This window comes from Candida oxycetoniae (genome assembly GCF_023343755.2).
Source record: "Candida oxycetoniae strain CBS 10844 chromosome Unknown scaffold58, whole genome shotgun sequence".
In the NCBI taxonomy this organism is placed as follows: domain Eukaryota; kingdom Fungi; phylum Ascomycota; class Pichiomycetes; order Serinales; family Debaryomycetaceae; genus Lodderomyces; species Lodderomyces oxycetoniae.
Genome location: NW_026055436.1, coordinates 1 through 21,240, shown reverse-complemented (window position 1 = coordinate 21,240; position 21,240 = coordinate 1). Strand labels below are relative to the sequence as shown.

The following is a 21,240-nucleotide window of genomic DNA, read 5'->3' as shown; positions in this document are numbered from 1 at the left end:
TCATTGATGCTTTTGCTGAAAAGGATAAAATGACGTACACTAACGTTTCTTATGGAATAGGAAAAAATGAATGATAATAATAATAATAATAATAATAAAAATGAAAAAAAAAAACCACTCTATCATTTATTGCCGACAATAGTGAGATAACAACCGATATCGGCAGAAAGCAGTATTACACAAAATCATAGATTGCATACACTATGCAGCCGTAATTAAAACTTTTACCATATTTGCAATTTATATTGCCGTCTTAGGGAACAATACTTTGTATCAAAAATTGAATATGCATTGTTAATCCTTCTTGTGCCAAGACTAGAACTAGGTATCGGTAGCTATAATAAGGGTTTTAATCTGATATAAAAGAGAACCTAAATTCTCTCCCAAGGTTATCAACTTTTTGACCTTTAGTAAGTAGAAAATCAAGGAATATGTCACGGACTTCACAAGAGTCAAATACCATGGATGACGCGAGTGTAGACTCGGAAAAAGTTGTCTCCTACGGTAATGCAACGCAACCCCCACACGACGAAGGTCTTCATAGGACAAGAACTGCTTTATCAAGAATTCTCACGGGTCACTCGGCTGAACGTGAAAATGATGAAAAAGAATTGAAAAGATTGGTTACAAACAATAAGGGAGTAGAGAAAATAATATCTGAGTTGCAAGAAGGTGCAGGTAGGTTGGGTCCACTTGAAGAGCCATATGATGTAAAACGTGTTCATACACATGCTGATCCACACTCTGATTTTAATGATAATGATCCTTGGAAGTATCCTGTGGATGTAGAAACTGGATTAAGGATAGTTGAGTGGGTAGACCATGATAAGAAAAATCCAAAAAATTGGAATAATGCTATAAAGTGGGTGTATACTGGGTTGTTGGGTGCAATATGTTTCGTTGTTGCGCTTGGTTCTGCAATTGTGACTGGTGATTTAGAAAGACCTGCAGAGACTTTTGGTGTTTCTTCTGAGGTTATTATTTTGGCTTCAGTAACAATGTTTGTTATTGGTTTTGGTGTTGGTCCATTAGTTTTTGCACCAATGTCTGAAGAGGTGGGTCGAAAACCGATATACGCGGTTACTTTGTTTGTTGCTGTTATATTTATCATTCCATGTGGTGCTGCTAGAAACATTGGTACTTTAATCATCTGTCGTTTGATTGATGGTATCTCGTTCAGTGCACCCATGACATTGATAGGTGGTTCCTTAGCAGACATGTGGGAAGGTCCAGAAAGAGGTGTTGCTATGGCCATCTTCTCTGCTGCGCCATTCTTGGGTCCTGTTTGTGGTCCAATCTTTGGTGGTTTGTTGTGTGATCACGCACCTACCTGGAGATGGATTTACTGGGCATTTTTGATCATTTCTGGTGTCTTTTACGCAATCTTTATTGTTATTGTTCCTGAAACCCACCATGGTATCTTGTTGAAGAAAAGAGCCAAGAAGTTGAGAAAGGATACAGGAGATACCAGATACAGAAGCTTGAATGAGATTGAAGTTAGGACATTTGCTGAAGTTGCCAAAACATCACTTTTGAGACCCTTTATTTTGTTGTCTGAGTTGATTGTATTTTTGATGACAATTTATATGGCTATTGTTTACGGATTGTTGTACATGTTCTTTTTCGCATACCCGGTTATTTATATGGAAGGTAAAAAGTGGTCTGCTTCATTGACAGGTGTCATGTTTATACCCATTGGTGTCGGTGTTATCATTGCCACACTTGCTGCTCCACTTTTTAACAAGGATTACAATAGAAGGGCTCAAAAGTACAGGGATCGAGGTGAGTTGCCTCCAGCAGAGTTGAGATTGATTCCAATGATGGTTTCGTGCTGGTTTGTTCCAGCCAGTTTATTTGCATTTGCATGGTCTTCTTATCCACACATTTCTTGGGCTGGACCATGTTTCTCTGGTTTGGGTGCTGGTTTTGGTTTCTGTTGTTTATACAATCCAGCTAACAATTACATTGTTGACTCCTACCAGCATTATGCTGCTAGTGCATTAGCTGCTAAAACGTTTGTTAGATCTATTTGGGGTGCTTGTGTTCCCTTGTTCACTATACAAATGTACCATACCCTAGGCTATGAATGGGCAAGTTCATTGATGGCTTTCATTTCCTTAGCATGCTGTGCTATTCCATATTTATTCTTCATTTTTGGAGCAAGAATCAGAAAGTTTTCAAGGTACGCATACTCGCCAGCTCCAGGTGATATCCCAGTTGTGGTCGACGTTGGTCACTAAAATTTAGGCATATGAATTTATCATGATATATAGAGAGAAGAGGGAAATTTTAAATAGATAAGTAATACAGTAATATCTGAAACTGATTATACTAACCAAGTTCTGGATCGAAAAAAAAAAATGTGGTAATTTTTACTATTTCTTCGACCTCGTTGTAGACGATACTTTCTCAATACCTCTGAACTTACTTCTCGTAAGAAAGTAAACGGTACGTACCTGTGACCTGGCAGGTACAAAAAATATTTATTGTTTTTTAGTACATAAAATATGTGATGAGTGTATCTCTTCCCTGAAAACCACTGTGTTTTTCTTTCATTGATACCGTTGGAAGATGTATTAAGAAAGACATGAGCCTGCAAAGAAACCAAATTTGAGTCTTTTCGTGCCTTTTAAAACTGTATAAATGACAAAAAAAAAATAAGCTAAAAGTGTAATACGTTTGTGTTCTATTTGTCATAGTTACAGCCGGACAAGTGACTACTATACTAGGACATGATTTCATCCCGCTGCGTTTTTTTTTTTCGTTTTTTTTTTTTTTTTTTCTCTTTAATTTGCAAATCATTATGCACACATGGGTTTTGTTTGCATCACAGTTGAATCGTTTTAAGATCATTGTGGGATCTCTTGGGTAAATTAATGAGCTATTCGTAAGGCTTGTAATGTCTAGAATAGAATTATCAATTCCGGGGAAATGAGGGGGAAGTACTTTCGTATTAAGGGGGGAACCCTCAAGCCCACATTTATGAAAAGCCTCCTATGTTGAATGACACAAAACCCAGAGGTAGTTAATTCCGATGAGCAAAAGGATTTATTTTGGTACAAAACAAGAACGGCTAAAACAATATTTTTTTTCCCCATACAAAAATAGAAGAACTACACATTTGCTCTGATATTTACCGACCGAGTGGGTCTAATAACCGGGTATGAAAAATTCATTAGAGTCCATCTTTTGAGAATATAAATATAAGGTGAACTTTCATTGTAGACTCTCCAGTTTGGTTTTCTTCTTTTCTTTTCTTTTTTTTTTCTTTCTTTCCATTTCATTTAACCGTTAATTTTCTTTTTCAGCCATGTCCGACTCAACTTTGGATGACAATAGTATTAACTCTACTAATATTGTCGCCTACAATGCTGGGGAAAACGACAATAATGCTTTAGAAAAACCAAAGTCAGACGTTTCTAATGAGAGGGAATTGGAGAAAATCTTGACTAATAATCCAGGTCTAGAAAGAATTTTGACTGAATTGCACAAAGGTGCCGGTCAGTTGGGACCTGCAGAGCAACCTTACGATCTTACAATAGTCGAGACTCACGCTGATCCACACTCTGATTTTAATGATAATGATCCTTGGAAGTATCCTGTGGATATGGAAACTGGATTAAGGATAGTTGAGTGGGTAGACCATGATAAGAAAAATCCAAGAAATTGGAATAATGCTATAAAGTGGGTGTATACTGGGTTGTTGGGTGCAATATGTTTCGTTGTTGCGCTTGGTTCTGCAATTGTGACTGGTGATTTAGAAAGACCTGCAGAGACTTTTGGTGTTTCTTCTGAGGTTATTATTTTGGCTTCAGTAACAATGTTTGTTATTGGTTTTGGTGTTGGTCCATTAGTTTTTGCACCAATGTCTGAAGAGGTGGGTCGAAAACCGATATACGCGGTTACTTTGTTTGTTGCTGTTATATTTATCATTCCATGTGGTGCTGCTAGAAACATTGGTACTTTAATCATCTGTCGTTTGATTGATGGTATCTCGTTCAGTGCACCCATGACATTGATAGGTGGTTCCTTAGCAGACATGTGGGAAGGTCCAGAAAGAGGTGTTGCTATGGCCATCTTCTCTGCTGCGCCATTCTTGGGTCCTGTTTGTGGTCCAATCTTTGGTGGTTTGTTGTGTGATCACGCACCTACCTGGAGATGGATTTACTGGGCATTTTTGATCATTTCTGGTGTCTTTTACGCAATCTTTATTGTTATTGTTCCTGAAACCCACCATGGTATCTTGTTGAAGAAAAGAGCCAAGAAGTTGAGAAAGGATACAGGAGATACCAGATACAGAAGCTTGAATGAGATTGAAGTTAGGACATTTGCTGAAGTTGCCAAAACATCACTTTTGAGACCCTTTATTTTGTTGTCTGAGTTGATTGTATTTTTGATGACAATTTATATGGCTATTGTTTACGGATTGTTGTACATGTTCTTTTTCGCATACCCGGTTATTTATATGGAAGGTAAAAAGTGGTCTGCTTCATTGACAGGTGTCATGTTTATACCCATTGGTGTCGGTGTTATCATTGCCACACTTGCTGCTCCACTTTTTAACAAGGATTACAATAGAAGGGCTCAAAAGTACAGGGATCGAGGTGAGTTGCCTCCAGCAGAGTTGAGATTGATTCCAATGATGGTTTCGTGCTGGTTTGTTCCAGCCAGTTTATTTGCATTTGCATGGTCTTCTTATCCACACATTTCTTGGGCTGGACCATGTTTCTCTGGTTTGGGTGCTGGTTTTGGTTTCTGTTGTTTATACAATCCAGCTAACAATTACATTGTTGACTCCTACCAGCATTATGCTGCTAGTGCATTAGCTGCTAAAACGTTTGTTAGATCTATTTGGGGTGCTTGTGTTCCCTTGTTCACTATACAAATGTACCATACCCTAGGCTATGAATGGGCAAGTTCATTGATGGCTTTCATTTCCTTAGCATGCTGTGCTATTCCATATTTATTCTTCATTTTTGGAGCAAGAATCAGAAAGTTTTCAAGGTACGCATACTCGCCGAACATGGATGACAAAATACCTTCTAAAGAAAACACTGGTCACTAGAGGTTAATAGAGAATTATTTATACATTGCATATCATTTTCTATAAAACAATTTATATACCTACGAAAACTCTATAAAACTGGATCTTACAACATGGCGGAGATTCTACTTTCACTAGGAAGTTGATCTTCAACATCCACATCCGAGGAAGCAATCTCGTTACCCAACTTGTAAATCTTTATAACGTAACCTTGATTGTTCAAAACGACGAAATCTGCGTCGCAACCGGGATTCAAGAATCCACGTTCATTTTCAAGACCTATTGATAAAGCAGCATTATTTGTAGCTGTCTTTACAGCTTCTGCCAAGGATATGTTGGCCCAAGTCATCAAATTACGTACACATTGTGGTAAAGTTGTTGAAGCTCCTGCCAACGTGTCTGTACCTTTCAAGTAAACTCTATCTCCATTTTTAACTATAGTCCGGCCGTCCCAGTCGTACTGGCCATCAGGTAAACCAATCAAGTGCATAGCATCTGTGACCAAAACACATTTCTTTGGATTTGATCTGTAAGCTAAGGTTGCCATTGATGGGTGGACGTGTACACCATCACAAATCAAACCGAAATATGGTGTTACATCCTTGGAGTCAATTGCTGGTGTATCAATTAAACCAACAACACCGGCGTTACGGTGGTGGGGTTGAGGCATAGCATTATACAAATGTGTAATCATTGTGCATCCATTTTCAATTGCCTGCACCCCAGTTTCGTAGTCAGCCATAGTGTGTCCAATTGAATATACGCAGCCATGTTGTGTGATATATGGAATTAAGTCCAACACTCCCGGTATCTCCGGTGCTGCTGTGATGATGGTGACATTTTCAAAAAAGTTATCGCTACCACCATAAACCTGGAGTAATTTTTCTTTACCTTCCTTTGCATCAACAAAAGTTTCTGGAGGATGACATCCTTTTTTCTGCAAGCTTATAAAGGGACCTTCCAAATGAGCACCTAGGGAATCAGTTTGACGCGAAGATCTTGTTTTTTTGTAAATGGGAAGAACTTTGGAGTACACGGTTGGAAAATTGGAAGTGACAGTAGGACATATAGCAGTAACACCAGATGAAAGATATTTCGTCATGGCATCTTGATAAGATCTTTTAAATTCTGTAACCTCCTGAGGTGACGATTCCTCTTTTAAGTTGGAAAAATTTAACCCATAAATACCATTATTTTGTATATCGATCATACCAGGAGCTAGATATTGGCCATTTAAATCAATTGTCTTGGTAATGTAGTTTGGTGTGCTAGGAGGATGGCATATTTTTCTAGTATTATTATCGAAATATAAATCTCTAAACTGGTATAACTCTCCGTTGTCAATTAAATGACAGTTTGTAAATCTAGTAACAGACATGTTGATATCAAGGAGAGAGAAAAAAAAAAAAGAAAGAAAATAAGATTGATAGACTGTTATCAATCAAAAAAAAAACCTTCTTCTGTACAATGGGTGGTGGGGGGGGGAAGAGAGGGGGGAATTACATTTGGTTATATATATTGCCAAAGTGACTTTTCAAGACAATTTCTTTTTCCCACTAAACTAATACAAAAAAAAAAAAGGATCATTGAAAAAGTGCAAGGCCACATGTGAGCTCCCACAGATAAAGAATTTCTTACTGAACAAGTTACATAATCAAAGAAACGAAATCCACTACATTAAGCAGCACCTAATAACTTAGAGTCATGTAATTTTGCAACCTGTGCTGTTGTAAAATACAATAGGAAAAAAAAAAAAAATTGCTATTCATTGAATGTAACATCGTTTGGAACTCAATGTAACATCAGATCAAGAGATCTCATATGTTGAGATTTTTTTTTTTCTTTTTTCTCTTTCATCTCTGGAAGATTTCGGTTTATTCCCGTGTGATTCCCGCCTGGCCCAATCACCCAATTATGCTGAAATGCCATAAAAAGGTCCAATGTTACATCCTTCCACAATTCCATTAATTTTTATCATCACCTTTTTTTCTACTTTATTTTTCTTCAACACTTTATTCCTACTTTGATACTCACGTTTTTGGCTCTACCTTGCATTTTTTGATCCACCTTACATTTTTTGATCCATCTTACATTTTTTGCTCCATCTTACTTTTTTTGATCCGTCTTACATTTTTTTTTGTTCTTTGTTACAGTGAAGCTTACGGGTAGCAATAAGGCGATTGCCTGAAAAGGTCATTCTACATGTCCAATCTCGGTTTGACATTAGATTGGTTCAAGTCACACATTCACATATTTACCTTCACACACACACACACACTCTCTCTCTCTCTCTCTCTCTCTCTCTTTCTTTCCATGTATGTCTTCTCTATCGCCATAAGGTAACACCTAAACTAAAAAAAAAAGAAATCTCCTTATAGTTTTGTTTTGTTGCAGCATATATTTTTATTTCATTTTTTCTTTTTTTTTTTTTTTTTTTTTTTTTTTTTTTTTTTTTTTTTTTTTTTTTTTTTTAGTTTATTTTTTGCAATTTCATCAACTTATCTTCATTTGTATATAATGGAGGAGAATGCTCTTGTAGGGGGATGAGAATGGGTCAGTTTCATTAAAGTTCTTTCATCTGCAAAAATTATGAGACAAGCCACATTTTCATCTGCTGACGACGCATCCCAGTATTTAGCTGACTATATAATTAGAAAGATCAACAGCTTTAGACCAACAGCATCAAAACCATTTGTGCTAGGTTTACCCACGGGATCTTCTCCTGAGGGAATATACTCGAGGTTGGTTGAGGCATTCAGACAGGGTAAGGTTACTTTTAGACATGTTGTTACTTTCAATATGGATGAATATATAGGTTTAGCACCATCAAATGAGCAATCTTACCATTACTTTATGTATGATAAATTGTTTAACCACATCGATATCCCAAAGGAAAATATAAACATATTGAATGGTTTGACCAATGATGTTGAGCAAGAGTGTAAAAACTACGAAGCCAAGATCAAAAAATATGGTAGAATCCACTTATTTTTGGGCGGTTTGGGTCCAGAAGGCCACTTGGCATTCAATGAAGCTGGTTCCACAAGAGATTGCATAACCAGGGAAGTTACCTTGGTTGAATCAACAATCAAGGCCAATTGCAGATTTTTCAACAACGATTTGAGTAAAGTGCCTAAAACAGCACTTAGTGTTGGTATATCTACTATTTTGGATAATTCGGACGAAATTGCCTTAATTGTTTTGGGAGAGAACAAAAGGTTTGCTTTGGAAAAGACTATCCACGGTAAAAAGAGCAACCCAGACTTCCCTTCTAGCTACTTACAGGAGCATCCTAATGTTTTGATTGTATGCGACAATGCTGCTGCTGGATTGAAATCGAAATTATAGAGTATTTTAGTTTTTATATATAGTTTATGAGAATTAGATGATGATGATGATGATGATGATGATGATGATGATGATGATTGATTGATTTAGTTTTTGACTTGACTCTTAATTATTAATATCTTGTAGGCACGTGACTAAAAAAGAAATGGTAACAAAGATAACAAAACCTAAAAATGCTAAAGTTAAAATGGTCATTATGTATTAAAGTTTTCTGTTTCCCCTTTCCCCCAACTATTAAACTGAATAAAAGGAATATAATATCTATAAAAATCTATATATATCATCATCATAATTTTTTTTTATATCATCATCATCTCTCTTCTCAGTCCTTTGAGTAAAAGGCTGCTCCTATTGCTGCTCCTATCACCGAACTGTTTTCAATCAATTCTAATTTAATTTCGCAACCAAGTTTTTTCACCTCTTCATTTGTATTAACATAGTCCAATACCATATTTCTGTAATTAATGAAATATGTCAATACCGATCCAACATATCCAATGGTAATTAAGCCTTCAATCTTGTTGTTATCTGTATTATATTCCAGTAATAATTTCAAAAATGCAATGATTGAGTTTGCAACAATGAATGCAGCTCTTTTGATCACAAACGATGTGATGGTTTTGATCTTTGTGATATCTGATTTTTCAACTGGTTTTGACCATCCATAACAATCAAGAAACTTTTTGTTTATTTCTTCGTAATCGCTGTTTTCATCTACAAAGCACATCAACTCTCCTTCAAATCCATCATATGAAACATTCAATATTTTGCCAAGTTCCTCTGGAGTATATTGTGAAAATAATTCCTTTTTATTGTAAAGATCCACCATTATCAATCTGGATATTTCTGGCAAATACCTCCCGCTAGTTAACAACTCATTAGGTTGGAACGCAGTGTTATCCTCGGGGTCAAGCATTGTGTATGGTTTGAAGTGGTGTTTGAAATTTTGTAATCTTTTATCAATCATCGCATCATATTTTGTACCAAGACAATCACACAAATCTTCGCCAAACAAGGACAATTCAGTGTTGAATAACAACTTGTCATCGATTAATTTTGTCTTGTGCATCTTTTCGGCATCGGCATTCAATGGACAGCACATATTGAACCCTGTCCCCAAAACCATTGCCAATATCAATTTATCATCTAAAAACGATCCTGCAGAATATACCGCGACTGAATCGTTCATGACACTTCTAACATCGATTTTGATACCAAATTCATCATGTAAAATAGATTCCAACAAGAACTTCAAGTCCTTGCCGCAAACTTCTGGATCTAGTGTGTAACCTTTTGAAACATGACGAATATTACCACTGTTATAGCTAGTAGTTTCCAAGGGGAAAGACCATGTCATACCAGTTTTAATCAAGCTTGAACTTTTAATGAGATCTTGTCTTGACAAAATCTCCATAATCTTTGACCCAATGAATTTGAAAAAATTCCTGTCGATATTCTTGTACTCGTTGGATATGATCCACTTTTCTTCAAGAACAATATGAACACGTTCACTTCTCGAACGCTGCAAATCTGGCGAGATATCAATAACGGCGATTCTCAAAGTTGAGCCGCCCAAGTCGATAACCAAATATTGGCCATGTTCACTACCATCTGGCGACAAATTATAACTTGGAACCATAGAAATTCCATTTTCCCCTAACGACCTTCTAAAATCGTTTAGTAATAATTGTGATTGAATGGTCAAGTTTTCTTGCGTTAAGGGACTAGTAAACGACTCAGCAATTTTTTCCAATAAATTAGATTCCTCTTCTTCCGATTCAGTAGTAGTAGAAACGGGGGAATGTCTAGGGGACGATAAAAACGAGCCCGTTGTTGAAGAAGCTAACGATTTATACTCCTCTTCGTTGGATAAATCGTTAGCTGGTTCATTGGGCATACTAGCAAATTTCTTTGTAACATCAACAACTGGATCGAGATCGGCCTTTTTCTGAATATGAGTTTTGTCTCCTATAGCAGAACTTGTATCGTGAAGCATCGTAAAATATATTTTTAAAAGAACGGGTTTCGATAAACTATATATGTGCCAAAAGTCAAAATTTATTTAATACGGGTTACGCCGGAACAATTTTTAAGGTTGGTGGAATTACGAATGGAGCACCAGGTGGGGTTATTAGAGGTGAAAGCGTTGAAGGGGAAACTCTCTTTCCTTTAAATAGGAATAGACTTTTTCAAAACTCTTTTTTTGCATTACTGTCAATGCCATAAAAAAGTTAACTTGATCTTTCTGTACTGATGTTGCAGAGGCTATTTTTCTAATTTCCATCTCGCGAGAAAAAAAAAAAAAAGAAAAAAAAAAAAAAAAGATTTGCGTTTACTGTATAACAGTAGTAAGGATTCACTACGACACTATTTGTGGCCCAACAAATGCATACTGATGATACTTGCAGAGGTGATAGAGGAAGATGCAAATCATGTTCCACTGAGGAACAAGAAATACAAAAACAAATAATAAAATAAAATAAAAAATCAAACTAAAATTGACACCATCCCCCACATTGTCATCTAAATGCAAATAAAGGAAAAATATAAGATAGTAAAGATGTAAGGCATCTTAGAAATAATGAAATCATAAAAAAAAAAAAAAAATATGTATAAAATAAAGTGGTGAAAGATTTCACTTGATTTAATAGGGAACTTAATATTGTCACCACAACATCCTCGTTATTTAACTCTCGGGGGCTTATGGTCCCAAAAAAAAGCCACCCAAATTCTAAGCTGAGTCTTGTATTCATTCGGCACTTGTCTTTTTGATAAAATTTAGGTTACATGTTGCCGTTGTTGTAGTCATTGTGTTACAATTGTAATGACGTTACAATACGAAAATTAAAATTAAGATTGTTTTTTTTTTTTTATCGCTAGGTCCTGCTGTCTCGTGATATGCGGAGTTGGATATTCCGGTCCCATAAAGGTAACCCCCCTTACTTTCCAAGCGTTTTTTCAAAGCTTCATCGCTCGTTTTCTTTTTCACAACTTTCCGAAAGATGAAAAATGAACTGACTCTGCTTCGTTCTTGGCCAGATACGCCTCTGGGGGGGGGGTAAAGCATCTCTTCAAAAGTAATGTAACTATGTTATGATAGGAAAAAAAAGATCCTTATATTTGCGAGTGCGGCGCTTTTTCTACGAAAAAAAAACTTTAATCGGAAAATTAAAAGCTTTTTTCTTCTTGGACTCGGTTAATAGTTTAGTATATTTTTTTTCCTATTGTAGTTTTTGCAATCAAAGAAGTAATAAAGAATAAGGAGTGTTCGACATTATCGAGCGACGCTATCGAGCGACACTATCGAGCGACACTATCGAGCGACACTATCGAGCGACACTATCGAGCAGAGCGAGATAGTGGAGCAGCACTGACTACACCGACACTATCGAGCCACACTATATAGCTCTGCTTGATAGTGGAGCAGCACTGACTACACCGCCACTATATAGCTCTGCTCGATAGTGGAGCAACACTAGGGTTTATTGCCAATGTAATTCCATCAAAGCTTATATGGTACCTATATAGATTCTTCTGTCACCTTGTCCTCATTCACCACCACCTCTTCATCCTCATCCTCCTTTTCATCCTCCTTTAATTGGCTTCTTATTGTACCAGTCATTTTATCAAGATTATGTGCTTGTACCAAGTGATCATCAACCAAGACTTCCCTCAATTTCTCTTTCGCAACTACTATAATTTCATCTACTAGCCTTTGTCCAACAACCAATGCTGGCTTTAAAAGGTTCATCGTGTACAACACATACAATGACACGCCAAAAATAATAGCCAATGAAAAGGTGAATGGGTTTCGAATAACCGCCATAAACTCATTCCATCCTAATAGCATAATTATCAAATAAATATAGTATGGGATCTGAGTAATATGTTGAACTATTGAACGCTTCGTTTCCACAAATTTAGCATCAATTTCCTTTTTGAATTTGGCTAATATTTGCGCCTTTTCCGTCTCACTGATAATATCGCTGAAATTTCTCTCCTTGTCTTCTTCGTCATCTTCATCTTCTTCTGCACCATATTCATCGTCACTAACCATATCAAGACTCTTTACACCCAAATATTCCCTTCTCAATTGTTTATTGAAAATGTCAAAATCAGGAACAATCTCAGAATCGTCGCTCAATTTGGCAATGGTCAAAATTGGTAAGATTCTTAAAGCATACTCTTTGGCAATGCCAAATACATTTTCCAACTCTTTAGAGTCTTGAAACATCCTAGGTAAACCTTTGTTATCGTACCTAAACTTGTCGTCAAATTTACTTTGAAGTTGTTCCACTACTTTCTCTTTATATATAAGCTTGTGAATTATTTCATAAAATGCATTCCAGGAAAGGAACTTAAACTTGTTCATAGCTTTCTCATTTTCTTCTTGTGACGTGTTCAAGTCAAAATCATTCTCATATTTTGAACAAAAATTGCCAACAAGTTGATTAAAACTATTGAGAATGTTGTCCCAAGTTTTCTCATCGGGATCATTCAATTGGAGTTGCATGTTTTTCAACAAATTTGTTGATAATTTTTTAATAGCTTTGTTTACAATATTGTTCAACTCCACTTTCTGCTGTTTCTTGATAATAGTTTCAATATCGGTTTGAAACTTGTTAACCAACTCGTCAATGGTAAATGTACCTTCTAAAGATATAAAGCCAAGATTCTGTTCAACATTTCTGGCAATCTCTGACGATAACCTCTCGGACTCCTTTGCAAAACTCTTGCCCTTTAATGATACAAGGTTCTTTTCAAACGAGTCTAGTGAAGACTGGATAAGCTGCTTCGAGTAAGCATCAAAAACTTCCTTGAATTTGCTATTTATCAAAGATACAAGTTTCAACCTCTTTTGCAGGTAAACGGATTGGTTATATCTTGCAGCTGAATGATCGTATTCTTCCAAAACGTCGTTCCTAAGATCAACAAATAGCAAGCCAACATCCTCGTAAACATGCTCTTTCTTCTTCGTCTTCTTCTCCTCCTCCTCCTCCTCCTTTTCAATATCCTTAAACATCTCTGCAAACTTGTTTACAAATTCACCAAAAACATTTTCAACAATCTCGTCACATTTAAACTGGGCAACTAAAATCTGCTGCGTTGGAAGGTCCAAGTCCTTATTGGTTTCGATTTGCTCCCAGCACTTCTCAGCATATAGTGTCCACCCATCAATAGGTACATTATGATGGTATTCTGGCTTGAACAATCCATCGATGAGTCTGTCTCCCAACTCTGCTATGCCTCTTGCGAATTGGTCTGGTTGTAAAATTTTATGATTCAATGCGTGGAAATCAATATCAAAAAAATCTTCAAAAGTCAAATGTGCCAACTCGCTAGGTTTTACCAAGGCATCCCACATTTTCTTCAAATCAGTGGTTACTGTTGCGGCTAAATTTTCAATCGGAGTGTTGCCCAAATGATCTCTTATAACCACCAAAAGCAAAACCTTGTGGTCGTTCTTTGAGTCCAACTTGCTTTTCCCAAATAATGTGATATTGACCTCAAACACTGTTTTTAGCAATGCCATATTTGAACCTTGATACAATCCTATTTGGTGTTCCCAAATATTGAGAATCAAAACTTCAGACGTTGCCAACGCAAATAGCGCCGCTTTCCGTTCAAAGTCCTGGTCTTCGCCCCTTTCGCGACCGTCTGTACCCTCCACATCCATAACAATGATGTTTGAGTTGCCATTGCCGTCTTTCGTGCTGCTGTTGTTGTTGCCAATTGCGCGCCCAGACGTGGTTGTCAAGAGCAGCGATTGGGCTAGCCAAATTCCTTTGGTTGTTTGTTGACGACTTTGCTCGTTCATAACATCGAAATTGGTATTGAACAAATTGTTAAGTAAAGTAGACTTTCCAGTTGATTGTGACCCAAACACGGCAACAATATGATAATTATGGCCTACATTGGCTGGACATGTCCTACTAATGTATGACAAAATATCCTTATTGAAGTGCTTTTCCTCATCAATTATCTGTAGCGCATCCTCAAGACGAACCTGCTCAACAGGAACGAACGAAGACGACGATGAAGTTTCCGATAAAGGGTCCTCCTTCATTTTGCTTTATTTTCAATAGCTGGGGGAGAAAAAGAAAAACCTTTTGTAGCGAGTAAGAGAGAAATAGGTTATAATTTTTTTTTTTTTTTGTTTTTTTTTTTTTTTATATTCTCTTGTGATTACATATACTTACTTATACTTTACCCTTGCGATATCCAATTCTCGTTTCATTTTCCATAATTTATGGAACCGTTGACTTTGATATTGCCATCTCTTTTCGATTCTCACTGCGGCTAGTACAAACTGTGCCAATGCCTTAAAAGTGAGCTTAGGCCTTTTTTCGGTTCCAAGTATGTACCCTGGGTATACGCCTATTTTTGCCAACTTTGAACTCTCATTTTCGTTAAGCTGGCTCTTTTTTATTGAATCTATAGCAAAATTGTAAAGAAATTTGAAATCGTCTGCTTTGTAATGAGTGTCTTTGTACCGCTGTTTAAAATATGTGCTTTCGTTTTTAAGAAACTCGGCAAACTCAATGTCCGTTGCAATTTTCAAGTTACTGCGGTAGGTTACGATTTGGTTGGCAAATTTTCGGCAATCTTTAACGGCACTCTCAACTTCGAGTTGTTTAGATTGTATTTTTTCGTTCAACTTTTTAATCCTTGAATTTAGCTCATTTTCGCGAAGCTCATGCTCTTGCTTGATGGATTGCACTTCCATTACGTGTTTTTCTTTGATTACATTCATCTCGTCCTTGGCTCGATCCAAATCCTGTCTGGTGGTTTTGAGCTGAAACTCAACATAATCTAAAATCGCCGGCGGCAGCTCGGGCTTGTTTTCCATTTTATTTTGTAGAAATTTCAACTCTTCTTGGGAAACTCTTGACTCTTCTTGAGATGTTTTTAACTTCTGTTGAGATGTTTTTAACTCCTCTTGAGATGTTTTTAACTCCTCTTGAGATACCTTTAACTCGTTGCTCACCTTGACCAAGTCTTCTTGGGCTTGCTTCAAATCCATTTCAGAATCCCTTAAATCTCTTTGAAGAATTTTAATCTCATCTTGTGATAAAGTAAGCTTCTCATAAAGTTCTCTCAACTCTTCTTCTGTTTCCCTTTCGATAACATGTCTATCGTTTTGAGCCTTTTGAAGTTTGGTTTCCAAAGTACGCACAGCTGCCTCTCTTGCTTTGATTCGACTATTCAAATCGAAAATGTCCTTTTTCAAATCAATTTCAAATTCAGTCAACTCCTCGGGCGTTGAAATACCCAATTCTTCTATAATCTTCTGCAACTCTTCGATCCTTTTGACTAGCTGGACGTTGTCATTGTAAAGTTGCTTGTCGTCTTTAACAAGCTCCTGTTTTTCCTCTTCTAAATCTTCAATCATATCCTGTAACACGCGCACCTTGTTTCTTAGTTCTGTTTCAACTGATCGTTCATCTACCTTATCACAATACAAGCTGTTTAATTTCTCAAGATGCGACACTTCAACGGTAAGGGCGTGGATTTCGTCTCTCAATTCGTTATTTACGTCTTCCAATTTGGATTTTGCAAACTGCACTTGCTCTAGGTCACCTGATTGCTGCTCAATTTGATTTTCCTTTGAGGCCAATTTAAACTGTAAATCGTCCACTAAAGTCTCTTGTTTTCGAAGACTCTGTCTAAGCCTATCCAACTCGTTAGAATGAACCTTTTCTCGATTGTCTGGTGGTCTTATTGCATCAGTTTCTAGTTTTTGTATCTTTTCTTCCAATACCTTCTGATGTGAAGACTGTAGACTCAATTCGTTTGTAGTCATCTTTAGTTTCTTTTTGAGTGTTTCATTTTCCCTTGAGATATCATTTAGCTTACTGTTTAAAGAGTTGTTTTGTTTAATTAGTTCCCTTTTTTCATGCTCTAGCTCCTTTAATGAATTATGTGACAGGCCTTGCCTGTTTAGGCGAGCATTGAGATGTTCAATCTCCAAAGTCAAGCTCCTTTGTTTTGATTTTTCACTATCTAGTTCATTCAGCTTTTCTCTTAACTTTTTAGAGAGCATTTGATTTTCCATCTCCGTGTTATGAAGTTTAGTTAATAACTCGCTACTCTCCCTCTCAAAATTGTTGGATTGAGTAGCCAGGACCTGTAAGTTTTTTATTTCTTCCTGTGCTGACGATAGTTTTGATTCTGCAGTATTTAGCCACAACTTAAGTTGTTCTACTTCCTTCTCATGCTTGGAAGTATTGGATTTGATTTGATCTCCCAAATCCTCTACCATCCTATTGTCTTCAGCCGCTTTATAAAGAATATCCTCGATCCTCAATCTCTGGTGATGGTTCTCACTCTCCAAATTTGCAATTTTCTCCTGCAACGATGAGCACCGATTTTTCAAATCTTGAATGATGTTGTTGTTGTGGAGGTGGTGGTGCAGATTATTTTGATTTGTATGACGTAGATCTTCCTCTAAATGCTTGATTTTGGCATTCAATTGCTGAATGAGTTTAGAATCATCTCCTTTATCCGCAAGATCTTCCTCTAAATGCTTGATTTTGGCATTCAATTGCTGAATGAGTTCAGAATCATCTCCTTTATCCGCAAGAGCTTCCTCCATTTTGACTAGCCTATGTTTGAGTTCTGAGTTCTCGGCATAACAATCTCTATCCTCTACTTGTATCGATTGTAATAGCTCTTTAAACTTAAACCTCAAGTTGAGATTCTCTGCTCTAAGACTCCTTATTATTGATTCCAGCTCTTTCACTCCAAGTCCCGTATTTTCAAAATTACTCTGTAACCGCGGGTTATTCCTCGTCCTCTCTTCTGTCATCGTCTTCTTCTTCTTCTGCTGCTGCTGCTTCTGCTTATGCATTTCCTGCATCTCCTGCGTTATATCCTCGGTATCATCAAAAGTACTATCATTGGTGAGAACTGCATTATCCTTCAATTCGTGGAAAAGATTCCGTTGGTTAAACTGAGGCAGCTGTTTTCCAGGATAGCTGTGTAGGACCTGGAATTTTCCCGGATTCCTTTGCCCTATAGGTGTAAACACAACACTAGTCATACCTTGAAGAAGGCCAAATGTTGAGGGACAAATGTTGAGGGACAAATTTTGAGGGACAAATGTTGAGGGCCAAATGTTGATTTTATTTTTGAATGTTTTTGTTTTTGTATTTGTATTTGTATCTTTAAAAAAACGCGTAATCTAAAAAAGTACCAAAATATATATATATATATATTGCTTTTTATTTACTATACTTCCCCTAATATTGTCTCATAGCAGTCTATCAATTTTAAAACGTCCAGAATGTGTTGAAAATAGGGCTCGCCATTGTCTATCAAGTCTTTACACCTGCAAATCACTTCATCTTCACTAGTCGTGGCCAAGTCTTGAATGTCGAAATACTTTAAATCGACTAGATCATCCATGAGTAAGTTCCTAATACCAGCTTGTTGTAGAGTTTTCCTCACGTTTAGTGAAACGTTTACAAAGTATAACCCTGTACCACGGCTTCTATAGTTTGTTAACAATTCATATAATGTTTTCGCGGCAGATGAGTCTACTGAATTCATCATAGCCAAATCAAATATGACATATTTGGTCATTTCCAAGCCTCTGCTCCGTTTCAGCGCCGGGTGTGCTTTTGTCGAGCCATACATTTCGACCCTCTTCAACCTTGTAACAAGATCACTGCAATTAGTAAAACTGAGAGGTTCAGGAATTTTGATGATTAAGCAGCCCTCAACTTCTTCAATTACCTCACTGTTCAATTGCATTTGTCTCAAGTCATTGAATATATTCACTTGCGAACCGATTCTAGGACGCATGGGGATATCTGCATTGACAAACATGTTTGAATTGGGGATTCGCCCGAGAATTTGGATTCTTGAATCTGCGGAGTTTTTGATTACTCTGATCAACAGGTAAACCAACCCCATAGCAATACCAACTTCGATTGAGAAAAATAGTGTTGTTAAAACCGTTACTGTGAAAGTTATTAATTCGTCATATCCACCGGTTCTCCAGTGGAAAGCCACCTCATATGGAGCCTCCTCAATTAACAGAATTCCAATAACAGCTATGACCACGCTCAACATGCACATGGGAACATAGAATAGGAATCTTAGCAAAAACAGGATTGTAAACAATGTCATTGCACCCATAATTGCCCCGGACATTGTTGTTTTGGCGGATATTGCATTAATCTTGCTTCTGCCGTATCCTCCAAAAGCCGGTAATGCGCCAAATATAGATCCAATTATGTTGATACTTCCAAGTGCAACAAGTTCTCGATTTGAAGAGATTGGCAAGTCAAAACTAGAGCCAAGTGATTTTGAAGCAGTAGTTGATTCAAAAAAGCCCAATACAGCACAAAGAAAACCGGACGTGCCAAATTTTTTCACTAGTTTCCACAGACCTATAGGATTGTACATAGTAAAATTCCCGCTGTCCTTGATTTTCCCAATCACATCGATCCCTTGAAGATCCCATTGATAATATTGGCAAAGAATGGTTGCACCGCCAACCACCAACAAAATCTCTGGAATGAAAACTAGAGTTTTATTGCGGGACCGTTTTTTCAAAAACCTGGTCACCATAATTATCGCAAAACCCACTGCACCGATTTTCAAGCTCAAATGATTGTACTGGTTAATATTTTTCACTAAAAACACCATCTTGTCAAAGGGCGAATGAATATCCATTTCCGATGGATCGTCTGAAATTTTCTTCATCAATTCCTCAAGTCCCAAAACCACAATTAGCGAATTGAGTATCATAACAAACCCAACGGCTGAGATGAACCCTTTGAGAAGTGAGGGGCTTAAAACATTATCCAAGAACCCGAATCTTCCCAAACCAAAACCTAACAAGGTTGTACCACTAATGAAAGTGATGGTTGCTACATATTCCAATGGATCCAAGTTTTTCTTTTTTGCATGGTGGAGGAGAGGCTCTACTGCTTGTCCTACAATCAACGATATAGGTCCTTCGGGGCCAACAACCATTTGCGGCACGCTACCAAAGATTAAATAGATCAAGGGCGAGAGTGCCAATGAGTACAAACCTGAGATGACTGGAACATGGGCTAACGTTGATGCATAGGATAAGGATAAAGGCAATTGGAAAAACACAAGAGTCAATCCTCCAATCAAGTCTCCAACAAAGTATCTAAAATTGTACTTGCCTATCCATGATAAGCACGGTAAATAATAAGGAAGTAGCTCACTCCATCCAAGGTCGTTTTTTGCAATAGGTGTGTATTGTCTATAGTTGATGGAACATTGCTCATCATCAGTCTCATCTGGATCAGAATCGAGTTTATTCAAAAGGCCCAGCCTTTCAGTAACATTTACTCTCTTTCTTGAAATTGGCCGTATGCTTGGAGTAGGGCTCGTAATCCGGGGACTTGCCTGCAATCCCGGACGTAGTGTCATATAAAGGTGGTAATTTATAGGCAATAATATGTAGGCAATAATATGTAGGCAATAATATAGGCAGTGATTTATAAGTGATGTTAGTTGTCTTTTTATTTTTTTTTTTTTCGGAGAAAAAAAAAATTATCTAGATCATCAACAACATATCGACATACCTTGTGGAAACATCAATCAATGTTTAAAAGATTATTTTCTACATCTAGATACTTGAGGGATAGCTTGGTATTGATTGAGGGTTCTGGAACCCAGATCAACCCAGCTTCGCTCTCCACTGTAACTGCAGCAACGCAGATAGGAGAACCGATAACTGCGTTGGTTGTTGATCCCAAGATTGCCGAGGAAGCAGCGAAGATTTCTGGTGTAAGCAAGGTTCTTAAAGCGGGCGGGCCTCAATATGAGCATTACCTAGCAGAGGAAGTGAGCCCCTTGGTACAGCAAATACTCACCAAGAATAAGTTTACACATTTTTTTATTTCTGGGTCGTCAGCGGGAAAATCCATTTTGCCCAGGTTAGGAGCATTGCTAGATGTTCAGCCATTGAGCGATATTACTAAAGTTATAGATGGTAAAACGTTTGTACGTCCAATTTATGCAGGTAATGCATTGGCCACTGTTAGATCAAAGGATGAAATAATATTAGCCTCAGTCAGGGCATCGGCATTTACCCCAGCTGAAAAACAAGAGGCGGCGGTTATTGAGGACGTGGCGGTAGAGGATAGCAACGCCGATACTCTGAACAGAACCGAGTTTGTATCTGAAGAACTAGTCAGTTCGGAGAGACCTGAATTAGGCTCTGCAACGCGTGTTGTTGCCGGAGGACGTGGATTAAAGAACAAGGAGGCATTTGATGCATTAGTAGAGCCCTTGGCTACCAAATTGAACGCGGCAATTGGTGCAACCAGAGCAGCAGTTGATGCGAAATTTTGTGACAATTCTTTACAAGTTGGTCAAACAGGGAAAATTGTTGCACCAGAGTTGTATATTGCGGTTGGTATTTCGGGAGCAATCCAACATTTGGCCGGTATGAAAGACAGTAAAGTCATTGTAGCAATTAATAAGGATCCGGAAGCGGCAATTTTTAATGTGGCTGATATTGGAATAGTTGGAGATTTGAATGAAATTATTCCACAGTTGATTGAGAAGATTTAGGAAGTAGGGGAAGCTAAAAGACTGTAGAGGAGAATATTATGTATAGATAATAATAGTGGCCAAAGTGATTTTGAGCCACTTTTAAGATCGACTAATGGAAGTTTATGAATATAAATCTAAGTGAATTCATTTTCATTATAAGCAGAATGAAAATGGTTTGGAAATACCTAGATGAAATGTGGGAAGAGGTGAAATATCAAGAATAATTAGGTGCATATTTTTTCGCAACAAAATGGACAAAAAAGTAATAGAACTGGGGAGAAGCACTGCGGTTAGCACTGTGA

The 21,240-nt window shown here is 37.3% G+C and overlaps 9 protein-coding genes across 9 annotated transcripts; 4 read left to right on the top strand and 5 right to left on the bottom strand. All coding sequences in view use genetic code 12, as the record gives it.

Annotated features, from left to right (window-relative positions):
• Positions 1 to 461: 461 nt before the first annotated feature.
• Positions 462 to 2,240, top strand: KGF56_002640 (MFS transporter; the record flags this gene model as incomplete). Its single annotated transcript, XM_049323891.1, has 1 exon — positions 462 to 2,240. The coding sequence occupies one exon, from the start codon at positions 462 to 464 to the stop codon at positions 2,238 to 2,240; it is 1,779 nt and encodes a 592-aa protein (XP_049180286.1).
• A 1,070-nt stretch (positions 2,241 to 3,310) lies between these two features.
• KGF56_002639 (MFS transporter) lies at positions 3,311 to 5,065 on the top strand (the record flags this gene model as incomplete). Its single annotated transcript, XM_049323890.1, has 1 exon — positions 3,311 to 5,065. The coding sequence occupies one exon, from the start codon at positions 3,311 to 3,313 to the stop codon at positions 5,063 to 5,065; it is 1,755 nt and encodes a 584-aa protein (XP_049180285.1).
• An 85-nt stretch (positions 5,066 to 5,150) lies between these two features.
• Positions 5,151 to 6,422, bottom strand: DAC1 (Dac1p; the record flags this gene model as incomplete). Its single annotated transcript, XM_049323889.1, has 1 exon — positions 5,151 to 6,422. One exon carries the CDS (start codon positions 6,420 to 6,422, stop codon positions 5,151 to 5,153), a length of 1,272 nt encoding a protein of 423 aa, XP_049180284.1.
• A 1,211-nt stretch (positions 6,423 to 7,633) lies between these two features.
• On the top strand, positions 7,634 to 8,392 carry NAG1 (Nag1p; the record flags this gene model as incomplete). The annotated part of the gene is made up of 1 exon (XM_049323888.1): positions 7,634 to 8,392. The coding sequence occupies one exon, from the start codon at positions 7,634 to 7,636 to the stop codon at positions 8,390 to 8,392; it is 759 nt and encodes a 252-aa protein (XP_049180283.1).
• Positions 8,393 to 8,714: 322 nt separating this feature from the next.
• Positions 8,715 to 10,388, bottom strand: HXK1 (hexokinase 1; the record flags this gene model as incomplete). The annotated part of the gene is made up of 1 exon (XM_049323887.1): positions 8,715 to 10,388. The coding sequence occupies one exon, from the start codon at positions 10,386 to 10,388 to the stop codon at positions 8,715 to 8,717; it is 1,674 nt and encodes a 557-aa protein (XP_049180282.1).
• A 1,524-nt stretch (positions 10,389 to 11,912) lies between these two features.
• Positions 11,913 to 14,459, bottom strand: NAG6 (dynamin-like GTPase; the record flags this gene model as incomplete). The annotated part of the gene is made up of 1 exon (XM_049323886.1): positions 11,913 to 14,459. The coding sequence occupies one exon, from the start codon at positions 14,457 to 14,459 to the stop codon at positions 11,913 to 11,915; it is 2,547 nt and encodes an 848-aa protein (XP_049180281.1).
• Positions 14,460 to 14,588: 129 nt separating this feature from the next.
• KGF56_002634 (uncharacterized protein) lies at positions 14,589 to 17,435 on the bottom strand (the record flags this gene model as incomplete). Its single annotated transcript, XM_049323885.1, has 1 exon — positions 14,589 to 17,435. The coding sequence occupies one exon, from the start codon at positions 17,433 to 17,435 to the stop codon at positions 14,589 to 14,591; it is 2,847 nt and encodes a 948-aa protein (XP_049180280.1).
• A 188-nt stretch (positions 17,436 to 17,623) lies between these two features.
• Positions 17,624 to 19,807, bottom strand: KGF56_002633 (uncharacterized protein; the record flags this gene model as incomplete). Its single annotated transcript, XM_049323883.1, has 1 exon — positions 17,624 to 19,807. The coding sequence occupies one exon, from the start codon at positions 19,805 to 19,807 to the stop codon at positions 17,624 to 17,626; it is 2,184 nt and encodes a 727-aa protein (XP_049180279.1).
• A 174-nt stretch (positions 19,808 to 19,981) lies between these two features.
• Positions 19,982 to 20,956, top strand: KGF56_002632 (uncharacterized protein; the record flags this gene model as incomplete). The annotated part of the gene is made up of 1 exon (XM_049323882.1): positions 19,982 to 20,956. The coding sequence occupies one exon, from the start codon at positions 19,982 to 19,984 to the stop codon at positions 20,954 to 20,956; it is 975 nt and encodes a 324-aa protein (XP_049180278.1).
• Between the last annotated feature and the right edge of the window lie 284 nt (positions 20,957 to 21,240).